Source organism: Talpa occidentalis, unplaced genomic scaffold, assembly GCF_014898055.3.
Source record: "Talpa occidentalis isolate TD23 unplaced genomic scaffold, MPIMG_talOcc4v2.1 talOcc4.3, whole genome shotgun sequence".
In the NCBI taxonomy this organism is placed as follows: Eukaryota; Metazoa; Chordata; class Mammalia; order Eulipotyphla; family Talpidae; genus Talpa; species Talpa occidentalis.
In genome coordinates this window covers 92,141,956-92,158,407 of record NW_023603184.1, presented here as the reverse complement: position 1 = coordinate 92,158,407, position 16,452 = coordinate 92,141,956, and the positions used below count along the sequence as shown (strand labels likewise).

General features: G+C 47.0%; 1 protein-coding gene across 12 annotated transcripts in view; it reads right to left on the bottom strand.

Moving 5' to 3' along the window:
• The window catches only part of TANC1 (tetratricopeptide repeat, ankyrin repeat and coiled-coil containing 1), a 235,872-nt gene that overhangs the window by 17,609 nt on the left and 201,811 nt on the right, over positions 1–16,452 (bottom strand). For all 12 annotated transcript variants that reach the window (XM_037523385.2, XM_054699751.1, XM_054699750.1 and 9 more), the window contains 4 exons: positions 5,759–5,892; positions 3,941–4,064; positions 3,462–3,637; positions 596–728 (listed from right to left, as the gene is read on the bottom strand). In XM_037523385.2, coding sequence (XP_037379282.1) covers positions 596–728; positions 3,462–3,637; positions 3,941–4,064; positions 5,759–5,892 — 567 coding nt within the window. The remainder of the gene's footprint in view (positions 1–595; positions 729–3,461; positions 3,638–3,940; positions 4,065–5,758; positions 5,893–16,452) is intronic.

Genomic DNA, 16,452 nt, shown 5'->3' with positions numbered 1-16,452 from the left:
CCGCTGTGGCCTGCCTAGTAATACTAGCTCATGTCATCTCCATGGCAGCCCCTGCCCGGAACCGTTGCTGCCCAAGGGTCCAGCACACTCAATCCGAGCAGCAGTTTCAGGTGCTCGTGCCCACACATTCTGAAGGCTGCGACATAGCCAAAGCAGCTGCATGCGAGGGGCTCTCCCTGCTCACGTCTCTCCACCCCCAATATTACCTCAAGTGACCCACTCTCTGGTCTCTAGTAAATCACGAGACCTCCTCACAGAAACTGTGCTGGTGTTGCTATTTCCCTACCAAGCTGGCGAGGATGACCCCAGCACAGCGGTTCTCAAACTTGGCTGCTCGTCGGAACCACCAGTGAGTTTCCACAGCCACTGACACTCCTGACCCCGCCCCTGGAGTGGTCTCTGGGCACCCTGAAGACTGTTCTGCCATAGCCTCTGCTTTCTCCCATCTACAGCATTATAGGTGACTACGATTAAGTGAGCCTCAGAGAAGGAAAGCTCTACAAACACCTGACACTGTGACCTGAGGCCAGGCACGTCTTTATGGTCCCCAATGACACTCTAGTATCTCCCTGCTGAACTGAGGTGTTTTACTGACCTAACTTGGCTCCTTTCCGCAGTAGTGTAACCACTACTGATGTGTTTCGACAACCGATGGCTCTGTCCAAGGGACGCATCCCGCTGTGGTCCACGTGCTCAATCACGGCTCCCTTCTCAACCAGATACAGCACCTGCAGTGGGAGGACAGAGGCCCTGAGGAGCAGCTCATCTGCCTCAGCATCCTGGTGTAGGAGCCAGGAAGTCTTACTGTTCTCTGATCTTTGCTGCCTCTGCTCACTCGGGATCCCACAATGGAAATGAAGTTGACAGAAAACACAGGAGATGTTAAGTGAATTGATATCAACAATGGGGAAGGCAGGTGAAGGTTCCCAGGGACAGCACCGGGTGTACAAGCATGTGTCATCATATCTCTCACCCTACTTCCAAGGCCACAGAAAGTAGATACTGTCACATCTTTTCATCCCCAATTACTCAGAGTCACACACCGTCTAGTAGCTCCAAAGGGCTGGCAGGTTTAGGCAACAGGCACTTCACACACTCAGACCCACACAGCCTGGAGTAATTAGCAGCCTGGGATCAGACAGGCCTGCGTACAACACACCTTAAGGCTTAAATAGAGACTTAACTATTGGGACTCTAAAGGTGGCAAGTGTGAGACCATCATTTGAAGTGATAAAAATAGTTGTCACTTGAACTAAACAGAGAACAGAAAAAAACCACTTTGGCTACTCAAATTGCTCTACATACTAAAAAAGAAGTCTGTAGCCAATTAGGTTCTTCTGGTGGGTCTGCTGGATAGGCCACCGGCCACTCAAAATACATCAGAAAAATTAATATCCAGAACATAAAGAACTCCTACAACTCAAAAAACAAAACAAATAACCTAATTTAAAAAATGGACAAAAGATTTGAATAGACAATCTCCAAAGATGATATGCAAATGGACAACACACTATATACAATAAGATGCTCAACATCACTAATCATTAAGGAAATGCAAACTCGAATCACAAGAGGTATCACCTCACACAGTTAGGAGGGCTGCTATCAACCAACAACAGAACAGAAAATAAGTGTCTTCCACAATCTGGAGAAACAGGAAACTTGTGCATTTTTGGTGGGAATGTAACGTGACATAGCCACTAAGGACACACCATGGAGGGCTCCCTGACAAAGTTAAGAACAGAATGACCATGGTAAGCCAGCAATCCCACTTCTGGCTATAGATCCAAAAAACTACGGGGACACCCATATTCACAACAGCGCTGCTGACAACAGTGAAAGGTGGAAGCAACCCAAGTGTCCACTAAAAATTGAACAAAATGTGCCATATACATAAAGTGGAATATTATTTATCCTTAAAGAAGGAAATCCTATGACATAATACTATGCATATGGATAACCCTGATGGTATTTGGCTAAATGAAATAAACCAGGTACAACAGGACACCTATTTATACGATTCCACTGAGATGAGGAGCCTAGAGTGGTCAGATTCACAGGCCTGGGAAGAAGAAAGCTGGTTCCCAGACACTGTGGGGAAGACAGGAATGAGGATTTGTTTAACGGGATAGTTTGTTTTATGAATGAAAAAGTCTGGGCACTGGTTGTTTAACAATGTGAAGTGTTCTCGACTGAGAAATGGTTAAGACAGTACATTTTATTATTTCCTTTTACCACAAATTACAAAATGACACTAAAATACTAAGCAGCCTTACGCTTCCCTGATGATGATGAACTGTAGGACTAGGTAAGACAGTATAAGCTGAAAAATGAATATGTGAGGTTCAGTTAAATAGCTGTTTTTGAAAAATGACATTAACTGTAGTTTACAAAGTCCAGGAAATTAGGATCATTTAACTCAAACATCGCTGACTTTTAAAAAATATGGAGGCACAGCTGTGTAGGGAGGGACATGATGGCTTCTGCTCCCAGCTCCATGGCTTCCAGAGACACAACACCTGTTTCTCTAGCCAATCCCTACACTGGACACTGTTAACTGCTCCTAAGCAGTAACTGTCAGGAGTGCATGGTCCTCGTCCCTGCTGGGTGCCTGAGATGCAGGACCTGACAAAGACATGTCTCTTCCCTGAAAGACATTTACTGTTTCTTAGCTCATTGAGGTATTATTCCTTCTGCTTCAGTTAGACTTAGGTACTTGGTAAAAAAAAGAGTGCCCTACGCAGTTACATTTTTTTCTGGACAATGCCACATCAATTTAAAAACAGCTAATTATTTGATTAGCAAGTTCTCATAAGAGTGATTTCTGAATGATTGATACAAGAATTCTATTTAAACGGATTACTGTAAAATAAAACTACGCATGCACAAAAAACAAAACAGATAAAACGACATATGCATGTATGCATATTCCTGCATGTGTGTGCTGTGTGTGCAGTTTATAATCAGGTTTTTTAAGGCTTTTATGGGTCTATTAAATCTTTACTGAAATATAAAGAAACAAAGCAAAGAGACAAAACTAACTATATGAATTTAGAAATCCAACCACAGAACTGAGACTACCGGAAGGGGGATGTGAGGGTGACACAAAGAAGGGAGGGGCCCAGTGGACTAAGGTGAAAGATTATGGGTGCTTTGGAGGTGGCTGTGGTGCCATAACATAGATCTGAGAAGGTGTGCACCTATACCCCTAAATCAGACACAGTATTGTAGACCAATGTTATTGCAATAAAATAATTAGAACTGTTCCAGAAAAAAAAAAATCTTCCCCACAGTTCTGGAATAGATTGTATGACACAGACTCGGAGGAAAGCGAGAGCTACGCCCACCACACACACGCATGCTGACCACACTCAGCACAGGCTCACACAAGGAAATGTTCCATTCCTGGCCTCTGCAGCCGGCCCACAGGCAGGTGGCCAGCGCGCCCGCGGGGTACCTACAGTCTCTGCGTCTCCGTAGAAGGCGGCCAGGTCCAGGGGAGTGCGGCCGTTCTTGTCCGTCTGGTCTATCTCAGCTCCTTCCTCGACCAGAAACTGGACCACTGACTTGTGACCTTTCAGACAAGCCCAGCTTAATGCAGACAGACCTTCTTTGTCCAGAGCAGAAAGGCCAGCCCCTGAAAGAAAAGCCCATTCACAGGTGACCGCTGGGGAGACAAAGCCCAGAAGCAAACCGTTCCTTCCCCGCCAACACTGGCCTGAACTGCCTCGCGATCGGGCTGTGAAATCTGAAGGCGACTGCAAGATGATCCCCCTTGTTGGAGCTGAGTAATGGGTACAGGGGCTGCAGGAGCTACTCACTAGACCAGTGTGTGTGCTGGAAAATTTCCATTTGAATAGGAAACTAATGAATGGAGCTGCCAAAGCCCTTTTCTTTGTTGCTCCAAAAGAAACCCACACAGGAGCAGATGTGCTGCTACCTTTTGAAAGGAGAAATTCCACGGTGTTCAAGTGCCCTTCACATGCAGCCACCATGAGGGGCGTCCGGCCCTGCTTGTCACTTAGGTTCACATCACAGCCATGTTCCAGCAGTAACCTAACGATCTGAAAGAAATACTCAGAATGACATCCTTCCTGCTGCATTTTAAATCATGCTCTCCATACCCAGGCAGGTTTGTCCACCATTAAAAGTAGTGAAAGGACACTCTTTAAAAACACTTTTATGGGCCTCCCTGGTGGCGCAAGGGGTTATAAGATGCAACCTATGAAGCTCGCCACAGCCACTGCAACACGACTTCAATCCCCCGGTCGGCCAGGGAGCAGCCCACATGGCACAGCAGACCTCTCATGACTCGCCCGCTGCTCCCCTCAGCAGTGTATTTCAGTCAATCTGCCTGTTCTGTTCCCCACTCTGTCTCTGGTGAACCCTCTCACCCCCCCACAACTCTGGCCTGTACCCCAATTCTTGTATGTATAAATAAAATCTTTAAAAAAACACTTTTGTGCTGTGTAATCTGTGAGACTGTAAAATCTTTCTGTTATACCCCTTTGAACATCCCTTCCAAATATATATTCTTGTCGACACATCCAATTCATTACTCTCTCTATAAAGCATGCACATACCAGGCAGAAACAGTAATTTGGAAGAGCAGAGATGCCAATCACAGTCTAGTAATGGCAGGACAGACACCGGCGGGAGCATCAGGGACAAGAGAGCTGAAGGGAGCCAGTCCCGGTGCCCAAGAATTTGCAGCTGAGCTTGGTTCTTCCTACAGTTTCTAAGATTTAGGGCTTGGGGGTGGCCTTTCAGCAGGGAATTCTTCTGCAAAGCTTCCTAGAGACTCTCCGCCTCAAGACTATGCCTTTGGACAGGACTGGAGAGCAAAAACGAAGAAACTGAACAGTGTCTCCTCTGAGCACCCTCCCAGCAGACACTGCCTGATCCAAGCATAGTCCAGTCTCTCTGGCAGGGGAAGCTATATCACCCTGGCAATGCTCATGCTTTCTTAGCCTTGATGCACCATGAGTGCTTTCCAAACTTCTCCACAACTTAGGAAACACTGAGACCAGAAGGGATCAGCTCCAGCATCCAGAGGCTGTGAGAGTGAAGGGAATGGACAGTACAAACTAAGCTCTTGCAAATGGAAGGAGAAAAGCCAAAACCTTAGTGAGGAGCTCGCATAAGCATCTACCAGTGGAGCTGGTAGCCATCAGAAGAGATCTGATTTCATGCTGTAAACTTGGAGCTAGAAAATGCTTCCTGAATTAGACATGGTAGACTCCGCTGATGTGTTCATAGATTGTGTATAACCAGATGTTAGGATGGGGTGGGTCCATGGCCACTGTTTATAGAAAGAAGGAATAAATGACTGAACTGCAGTTCTCGAGGAATAAAAGGCAGTAACATGTCATTCCTTGAAAAAGAAACCAGCTTAAATCGCAGGGCTCAACCAGAGGGAAAATACTTCTTTTCCAAAAAGTACAAGCAAACCACTCTTCCTCCCAGTATTTGGACAGATGTGTTACATAATTCCCAACAGTGGACATACAGCAGTCTTCTACTACCATGATGGGGTCCTCCTAATACCCCATCAAGGAAGCAGTGTGGGTGTCTCACCTGGTTACCAGCCTACATGTGAGACTGTTAGGTCTACGGAATATGTGCCTTTATCAAGTAGGGCCAAGAACATCAAAGGACAGACAGGGCTCGGGTAGCCTCATGTAACTCAGGGAGATAAGCAGCAGGGAACTCTACTCCCATTTACTCTTTCTGAAGCGCTCAGGGGTCCTCTGGGTACCTGCCAATGCCCCTGGCGCGCTGCACAAAACAAAGGTGGGACCCCTCTCCGGTTAGTCCGAGACACGGCAGCTCCACGCTCCAGCAGCAGCTCGCAGACCTCCAGCTTCCCTCGTCCCGCAGCGGCAGTCAGGGCTACGGGAAGGCACAAGGGAGGAGTCTGTTAGCATGTGGTGGTTAAAGGTGTCTGCAAATTCTCTTCTCCTCCTCCCACTGAGTGGAAGAGTCTGTATCCTCCCCTTCTTGAATCTGGATGAGTTCTGGGGCAGCTCTGACCAACAGACCCTGGCAAAAATGATGCCGTGGCAGTGTCTGGGCCCAGCTTCAGGTGGGCCAATTCCCCCTCCATGGAACACTCATTCTTATAACTCTGAGGCCATGCTGTGAGGAAGCCCAAGCAGCCATGGGGTGAGAGCCAAGGGGTAAGAATGAAAGCCAGTGTGGTTGACTGAAGCCAGACAAGCCCGCGGCGGATGACCAGCAACAAATGACCATCCTGTGTGTGCCATCCTGGACGGCTACACAGAGGAACAAGCTACACCAACTAAGGCTATGTGAGCAAAAGTAAACCAGCCTTACTGAGCCCAGCCCAAAGTGTAGAGTTAGGAGTCACTAAATTTCTATTTTTATTTTTTTTTAAAGATTTATTTATTTATACAAGCACTGGGTACAGTCTGAAGCGCAGGAGGGTGAGAGAATTCACCAGAGCCAGAGCAGGGAGCAGAGCAGGCAGAAAGACCGAAGTACACTGCTGAGGGGAGCAGCGGGCGGCAGCAGGGGTCTGCACGCCATGTGGGACCCTCCTCCGGTGGCCGGGGAGCAGGCGGGCATCGAACCTGCACTGCAGAATCTGCGGGCAGCTTCGCAACCCAGCTCTCAACCACTGCGCCACGGGGGAGGCCCACTAAATTTTTATTTTAACATTTGTTTTTCTAGCAAGAGATGAACAGAAGACAGTGCAACCCCAGAAATCAGTATTCCTGCTCAGTCTGGCCTCTTACCCTAAAGTCATCAATTTCCATCAACTAGAATAGTTAGTGATGTCAGCGGTGAGCACACCACATCTTTCCTGCCTTTATGGAGTTTAGAATCCCTGTGACAAATCAAGACTTGCCATTACGAATGTTTAGAAAACAGGAAAGGAGGCCAGGTTGCAGAGGGCTTGGGCAAACAGCCCCATGTGAACATGAAGGCAGAGAGGCTCTGGTAGTGCTGGTGCTGTGCGGTGGTAAAGCTACAGGTAAGAGAAAAATGGTACCAAGGAAGGACAATACAGAGCAAGGGTTCTCACCAAGCCCTCACACCAGTGCCTCCCCCTCCCCACACCCAGGTCATAGTTCTTAAGGGGCCTCTGCTAATATGTGAATTACTATGTAAAGAAGAGGACAGTAGGAGGTTTTGGGGACAACCCAGGACCAGCTCTTCAGAGGACAGAAAGGGGCTGAGGGCAGGGGAAGGAGACGCCTAAAAAGGGAGCAGCTAGGGGCCCACACTGAGGAGGAAGGGAGAGGATGGAGCGTCAGGCTGTGGCTCCATTCCTGATGTGTGCTTGCGACAACTTTTGTTTTTAAATACAGTCTCAAGTCTACAAATTTCCAGATTCCAGAACAGATCAAGTGTTGCTACAAATCAGACATCTCAGTATGAATTGTGGGCAAAGCACAGGAACAGGTGCTTCACTAAAGATGAAACTCAGTGAACTTATGAAAAGCGCTCATCAGCCATGGAGAGATGGGCGTGCGGCAGCAGGGACGCTCATGCACTGCTGGACTGGGTGGCCTGCCCCGGGGAAACAGCTTGATGCTAGTGAGTCAGGTGGAATTGCACATATCCTACCACCCAGCACCCCTACTTGTGAGCATGTGCCTGTAGATGCCCTTGGTGTGCATGGGAGAGTGTGCACCAGCACTCAGAGCAGCCCCAAAGTGGAAGCAAAGCATGGCCATCGACAGTAGACCGCATGAGTAAATGACGGTGCACGCAGTGGCATACTATACAGCCGTGCTAACTCCGCTATGCATCATAATAGGCCGTTCTCCCAAGCTCAACGTCGATTAAGGAAACAACACACAACATAAAAACACACAGGTGACTTTGTTCACACAGAGTAAACAGCCCTGCTGCAGCAGGCAGGGAAGAGCCCATATCTGGTCATCCTTTTAGGAAGAGCAGGGCCTGGCATAGCTGCAAATCTCTGGGTTTGCATCCCACTCTCCTTGGCCCTGAGGACAGGAGCCGACTGTTCAGGAACGCGGCTTTGCACATACATGTCTGGGTCCCTCAGTGCTTCTCTCACCCCGTCCCAGGACAGAGAACCGTATGCACCCCCCTGCCAGTCAGCCTGGCCAGGGTTCCACCCCAAGAGCCACAAATATACGAAAGAATGTAACCTGACATGTGGGCTTTATTTCTCCGTGACAAAGAGCAGCTTCTCTGAAGAGCAAAGTCTGGGCCGCCCCCCTGGATGCACAACAGAGGTCCCCACACCGGGCCTCGTGTGCAGGTAAAGTTAGGAAGGCAGAGGCTCTCGTGGGAGGGAGCGAAGGAGGCAGGCATTCACATTGTTGGGGAACCTAAGTATTTGGAGATCAGATGGGGTAAGACGGTGGGGAAAGCAAGGCCTCTTTTTCCAGAAGGGCACGGCTACTCTCTGCTTCTGGCCCTCAGACCGCCCCCTCCACAATGGTAGCGAATGTGTGTCCAGAGCGACTTGTCACCGGGCAGTCTTAATACTGCTCTCCCGTCACCTGTCCAAAGAATTTCTTAAAAGTACAAATAGATCCATGTAAATAACAGTTGCCACCAGCATGACTGACTTTTCTCAGGACAGTACAACCAGAACAAAACACAAATGTGAAGTGGACTGAGGATGCCCTTCCCAGCTGAGTCACAGACACGGGCCCAGGTCACTGATCACACGCTAAACTTGCCAATAAACACCATTAACAGAATATTACATCAGCTTCGCCTACTGATGCACGCACATGGAGGTAGGAGATCCCATAACCAAATGTTTGAAAACTAGTTCCTGAAATGATACGACTGTCAACGGTTCCTAAGTACTGTGGGCCCAGGGGCACCTGCATAAGTGATCCCGGTGGACTCCGAGAAGCTCAAGAGGAAAGATCTGGGCATTAAGCACTACCAGGAACTGCTATCCCCCTGCCAGTTTCCTCCTTTTGGGACTCCTCTTGCTCCTCTCCTTTGCCCACAGCTGACTGTGATGAAGAATCTGCAGCACGCATGCGTGAATGCACATGTGCACACACACATAGACATGGGCCGGGACACGGGTGGTGGGACGCCTCCATGCCATGAGGCCGAGAGCAGTCGATCCCCCCTAACATTCCATTCTTCTTTATTTGGTAAACAAGTTTTGTCTGCATTATAAACGAAGCCTTTAAATCAGGATGCTGGCTGCAGCTGCTACTGAATTTTTGCAACGGCAGCACATCAGAAATGACAGCCCAGCACTAAAAATAGGGCCGTGTGTTTCACAGAGGCGCCAGAGCAGCCAGAGCTGGGACAGCTGAGGAGTGGACGGTCAAGAGCGCCACCCAGCCCCAGCGAAAGGGCTGGATCTGCTCGCTTCCTTTCCAGCCCAACTCGCAGTGAGTGAACTTCCTTTGAGGTGAGACACACCTGTGAGCACAGGCTGAAAGAGGCTACCAGTCTGCCTGGCCTACGTGGATCCACATTCTGCACAAATTCTCAGTGAGGCTCTTGTAGTGATGCTGCTAAACAACAGGACCTGTGTTTCCTTCTGCTCTTCAGATTGAATATTTTTGGCCCTAACACTCACGACCCTTGAGGCTAGGGTGTATCTCAAGTTTCAGCAACCACAAGCATTTAAGAATACCATATTCGGAAACACGCCGGACTGAAGAACAGTCAACTGCGTGCTTAAACAAACAAAGTCGAGGCCTAGCTCTAAGCAGGAATTCCAGCTATTCTGCAGAAGAGGCTGTCCTCTGAGCTGACCACTGCAATCTAAAGGGGCCAGCACATGCTGCCTGGCCAGCAAAAACGGGAGGGGCACGGGGCGGAGGAGAACATGCTGGGCAGCAGGGCAGCGCCTTGTCTTCTGGCCAGTGAAACTCGGAGATGGAGGAAAAAGAAGACTCAGTATGAAACTGATTCCAAAATCAATGTGAACACACAGGCACTTTCTTAGTACTGATTTGGGACATAATTTCTTTTACCCGCAAAACCCTGCACAAGGTGGCACTTTTATAATTAAATTCCCAGGAGAGCATTTATTTTCTGACAATCGTGAGTGATTTTACCCCAGCAATACTGTCCTGTTTTCAGAGGACGAGCAGATTTGTCACGGCAGATGCTCATTTTCAGAAAGCCCCATGGGCGTGCAACAGTATGAAAGCACTGAAAACACCAGTGAGGTGAGGCTCTTTGTCAACATGGATTGTCTGCTCGTATCTTTTTCACGCTAATGTTCTCTGGGCAAAGATTTGATTTCTTAAAAACTCAATTGTCAGTGCCAGAAACACAGTCATTCCATAAACAGGGCAGTCATAGCGTTTTTATGGCAGAGTTGTCACTCACACGCCAGGGACTGGCTACCTGGGCAAAGCACTGTGACCATGGAGCATTTTCCCCCATCACTGCCTCTGTAACCAATTTAGAGATGTGGAGAGAAGGGTGACAGTCAGTATGCACAGGGACCTTCTCCTATGTTACACACTGATGACGCAGCCCACTCTGTGTGCACCTGCAGAAAGGCGCCCCCTGCTGGCTGAGCAGCGCGGGACAGGACGGCTTGGCTTGACTTGTATACTTGAGCTTACTCGGGCCAACTTACTTCCTATTATGCCGGCTTCCCTCCTATTTTGTAAAAATGAGCAGAAGATTTTTTAGACAGCCTAGAAGTGTCTAAGTAGTAAGTTTCAGGATGCTCCTTTAGTTGTGGCCACAATGGCAACCATGTGGTGTGACAAAGGCAGTGAAGTAGGGACCTCAACTGGAGGTTCCCTGGACAAGCCCCACTAAGCAAATGGAGGAGAATCAAGGCGTGCCTGCAATGCCGGGTATTTCTCAGCTATTTTATCTAAAAGGTAGAATGTAATCAGGAATAAGATTTTTAAAAAACTCTCCAGGACTGGCAGTCCATCTCCTCTTCACTTTCTAACAACTAAACTACTAAGGAGTTGTTACTTTGATCAAGGCCTGTGTTTGCTTTGCTGCCATGAGGTCTGAGCTGGGTGGTCTCTGAAGGCCTCAGAGAGAGGGGCCCAAAGTCCTGACTGAATGAAAGTGTACCCCCCACCTCCCCAAAAAAGACAAGCCAATGCCCCGCCAGCTTCTAGGTATAGGGTGAAGGTTTCTAAAACCCCCATCTCACAGCCTTGCTTTGTCAGGCATTTCCTTCCATTGTTGAGGGAAGGGAGAACAAACTTCCCAACAGCTATAAATTCTTCAACTCCACAAAGACTGGGCAGTTATTTGATCTATTCCACAACAATGTAAAGGATAAAATAAAACACAATCAAGGTTGCTCTTGCTGAAAAATGTCATTGCACTGGGAGAGGAACCCCTGAGAAGCTTCCTGAAGCCCCCATCCCTGACTGAAGCCTGGGCTGGGAGGGGCATGACCATTCGGTGACCTTATGAACGGGAAGCCAGCACTACTCAAATGCTCTCCGAATTCACCAAGTCATTGTTTGGAACACCTTCCTTATTGTTATGACCCTTCCTTACTCTTCTCCTGTGGCACAGATCTCCCAGAAGGGCTGCAGAGGCTAGCCTGGCTGGGGTCAAAGAGGGACTCTGTTATAAGCCAACAGGCTGCAATCCAGCATAGCACAGAAGCACGGCCATCCTACCCCATCCAGTTTCACAAAGAGCTATCAATGAGAGGCTAAATCAAGGCAGAAACCAAATCTGGGAAACCAGAATTCTCTGGACATGCTCTAAGTTCTGCTGTAAGACCATGCTGTTGATCTTTGTATGGAGTAAAGACTAAACAGCAACCTCAAATTGCCAAGGAATTCTTTAGAAATAAAATACATAATTACCACTAAACAAGACTTTATCAGCAAAATTCTATCCTTCACATCTGTAAAACAATTGCAAAATAAGATCCTAAGACTTAAGCATTCATTTAAATTTTCAATCAAGTTACTAAGTACTAAATACATCACTGAATATAGCACAATAATAATATTAACAATTTCTCACAACCCTGACAACATAACATCTGTTGAAAACTCACAACTGCCTCACTCTGTGCAAAACACTATGGATGAATTCTCATTCAATCTAGACACATATTCTTAGCATTAGATGATGATTATGTCCATTTTACTGAGGTGAAGGAATTTAGTTGGAAAGGTCAGGTCACACCATTTGCTCCAACCAGTGACAGATTTAGGAATTAAACCCAGGTCACCTGCATGAAGCCATAGCCATGCTCTCAATCAAATTAGGAAGATCCTGACATACTTGAATACTATTCTATGAACTTGTAAAGTGCTTCCTATAGGATGCTCATGTCCCTGCAAATTCCTAAATTCATTTAATACAAAACTAACCTCTAGGAAGCAAGTACCACTCATCCTGGTTTCACAGATGAGTAAAGTAAGACCCAGAGAAGTTACGCAATATGCAGAAGGTCAGAGAGCTAGTGAGAGGCCAGGGTAGGATTTACAGTCAGAATTGGTCTGGAATTTGAGCTCTTAACTCCAACACTGGTGCCTCCAGCAAGTGTCCTTTTAAAATATCCAGCTAATCAAATAGACTATGAATGTTGTCTTAGAACAAGAGTACCAAGAAATGCTTTTCTCTGCAGAACTATGAGCTTTCTCCCACCCACAAAGAATAATGCACGAAGACCAAGTTCCCTTCTAACTCTGCTCTCTGGCATTCTGGAGGCCATAACACTAGCTCAACAAACAAGGCCTTCTGGTGGGAGTATCTGTGCTGTTCCTTGGGTCCTGTTCTGGACTGAATTTTCCCCCCTGTTTTTGCATGTATTATTTCAAATAAACCTTTTCAAATCCTTTGAGGAATACTGTGTGCTATAAATAACATAAATTCAATTTAAAAACTCTTTCCTAAAACATGAAGACAACATAAATCACATTTCATAAAGACTCTGCTCTAAAAATCTATCAGAAGAGCACAGTTCTGAACAGCTGCGGCTTCTGAAATGCACTCGGAATGCTCCCATTTTTGAAAGATCCTCTTACCCAATTATTTAAAGCACGCATGGTGTGCCGCTCTGGTGCTCCCCCGAGGGGGATAAGCACGTGCTGAGCATGACATGGCTACACACAGGACTCCACACCCAAGACAGTTGAAAAAGAGGGCGGAATCTTCCTTCCTTCACAAGCTCACATCCAGTCACAAAAGACAAGGACAAGAAGAACCCAAATATCATTCCAAAAGAATCTGAAAGAGTCATTTACATTCAGCTACTAAATATAATGAAATCTTGCCTTTTGTGAGAACATGAATGGAACTTGAGGTGATTATGCTAAGTGAAGTTAGCCAGAAAGTGAAAGACAATTCATTATTGGATGGTTTCTCTCATATGTGGAATATAAAGAAACCCAAGTAAGTCAACTAACAAATCACAACAAAAATAATACAGGCTGTGAAGAAAAATGGTGGGGGAGGGTAGTAAGGGGAGGCATCAACCTGACAGTGGAAAAAGCATAGAACCTTGGTGAGGCTGTTAAACACACAGAGGTGAAGATGTACCCCAAAAGTATGTAGTATTGTAAACCAACGGTAAGTCAATAAAATTTTATTTACAAAAAGAAAATCAATTGTGATTTTTCTGTGAGTGCCAATGCACCATCTACAGTCCTTCCAGGAGTGACTGACAGAAGAACAAACAGGTTTGAAGGTAAAGATTCAAAGCTACCAAATGTAGATGGGCACATGTTTTTATACAGAAAGCAGAACTTGTTTTGAATGAATAGATAGGATTCCCTCACTCACTAGAATAACAGCCTCTCCGTACAACAAAAACCTGATGAAGGTGGACAGGAGTTCTGGTCCAGTGACTGGCTCACCTGTGCCTAAGAGCTGTGGGTACCCCGCTCCTTGCCCTTCATCTGCCCTACAGGAAGAGACAGATGGCTGGTGGGCTGATTCCTGCTCCCTCTCATGAGAAGAGTGGTCCTGGGTCACCTGTCTCCATGCCTTTATGGCGAGTATAGTGAAGAACTTCTACCTCTGTTTATACTGACAGAAACCAGGACTTCCACTAATCTGCACTTTCTTAAAACAAACACAGGCAGAGGAAGGAATGCCTTGACAAGGATGTTCCAACAATTCTAGCCAGGTCTTAGGAGCTCCAAAAATGCAGTATCTTAACTGTACAGCAGCAAGTCACTTCGCTTTTCTTGATGGGACACAGTTAGCAAATTCCAAAGCACATATTCTCCACATGTCCCAACAAGATGGACAAATGCTTTCCTTCTAGTCTCTGACCTGAAATTCTTAGCAAATAACAGCTCTCCTCTATCCAAAAACATGTAAGGTAAAATTTGAACGAACAAGGGGTCATTTCTAAACCAACAGTAAGGCCTTCCTGTCCCGAGACATGTGGCTTGGGTATGACCAATCTAGCTGCCCCTGCCTTGGATCCACCTGCAGGTGGGAGCTCAAGGACACCCCATCTCCGAGAGGACAGGCAGAGCCAACATGGGGAACAGAAGTAGCTCCATGGAGACAAGAGGGTAACTTTTAAAACATCAAGGTCAATGAAAGCCAAATCGTCACCCTACTTTATGGCCCAGTAAGGAAACAAGAGCAAGGACCCCTTTCCCAAGACTGGCCTGGAAACACCCCATCTAGTTGACAAGGTTATGCCTGAGACTCAAGATCCAGGACTCAAGATCCAGTTCCTACCTGGAATTTTCTGCAGAATAAGAGACTAGAGAACTGTGATAAGCATATATGCTGAGCGCAATGGCTTCAACCTGCTATGGAAAGGCAGGCAGGCTATTTTACACTGGGAATTTACAATGGGAAACAGTCAGCCCTTTTTGGAAACAGAGGTAAATTAAGTATTCTGAACAGCTTTGGCAAAAGAAAAAATATTCACAATGACTAAACTCCTTTGGAAAGCATTTACCAAGTAAAGTGTGTTACCAACTAAAGTAGGACAACAGAAAAGAACACTTCAAATGAGGTAGTTCAGTCAGACACGAAGCTGCCTCTGAAGGGCATTCCTTAGTAGACTAGGGAAGGGACAGCCTGGGGAGCAATGGGCCTGTAGGCAGGACGGTGTCCTCTACAAGGTGAAGCCCAACTCCAGGCAGCTGGCAGGATGTTCTGAAGCAGTCAGAAGGATCTCCAATGGGGTAGCTGAACCAGCCTGAGGGCTCAGCACATGGGTGGGGGGCAGCTGGGCTGGTGTTAGTAGGAGGGAGACATTATGGACATAAAGGTGGGGATGGCACGGACCGCTATGTCTTGTCTGCTGTGCCCACACCAAATTTAGTTGCCAAGAGCTGCGTTCTCAAAGGTAAAATCCAGCAACCAACCGAAGTGTTAGCATGTGTGCTGCACAGGCAGCTAAGACAAGAGCATCTAGTCTGGCCTGTAATCTGGCCTGGACCTGGGGGGATGGGGTCCTCCTGAGCTACCAAGCTCCTACCCCTCCCCTCCAACAATGACAATAACTTTCCCAAATTCTTTTGAAAAGTTAAAATCAGCTGCCTAAAAGTCACTAGGCTTTGCTGTCGTGAAAGCCACCTGTCCACATGATTGACACCTACATGACCAGCACTACACAAAACCTGTGGCTAGAGGCCACCACGCTGGACAGCGGAAATAGAGAGCCCCTGTCACCACAGACTTTCCCTTAGACAACGCCAATGGGACAGTCACTGTAAACACAGGTGACCCACAAGAGGCATGGAAATTTCTGTGTTCCTAAAGCCCAAGTGGGGGAAAGCAGCCTTTCATCAAATAAGCAAAGTCAACAAAAAAATTCTAAATTTAAGTACTACAAAGGAAACTGCAAAGTGACCCAAAGGATTCTGAGGTTGGGAGGCTCTGCTCACAAGACAGGCCTATTTGCATGCAAAACAGCAAATCTGAAATGAAGGGCCCTCGTCTCCCAAAATAATGAAAAGTTCTGACTACAAGCACAGACAGTAGGCCCACAAACCTGGAGTTGCCTGGAGCAAGAACCAGTTTCTCTGATAATTCACAGCAACAATTCCCTGATGTCTCACTAGTGAAGCATCTCTGACCATTTTCGTTTGGGCTGATTCACATCAAACACTGGCTGGAAACAGTAACTCCGTGGGACGGGACTCGGTGGGAGCCAACAGTCCCTGGCCCTGGCTGCGGATGTTGGAAAAGGCCGTAGCACAGCACCTGATGGTTCTTGTCTGAGGGAGCAGCCTCTACTTCTGAGTGAGCTTGAGAAGCGCCAAAGAGCTAGGAGACTGGGGCACTCATTTTTGAAGGGTTGGTCTTTAAACATAAGAAGCAAATGGCCCCGGGTACAAGTGAAAAGAGAACTTCCTTGATGAAGCTCTCTGCTGCCCAACAGAGAGAGAGATATTCTGCAAGTTTAAAAAAAAAAAAAAAATCAACAACTACGGGTTTCCTACTATAAACCCACAAATGAACCACCATTACCATTTTAGATGAAAAACCTGCTATGTACTTTTGTCTCTTTAAACCTGAGTTAAGCACTGTCCCCGTCGGTGA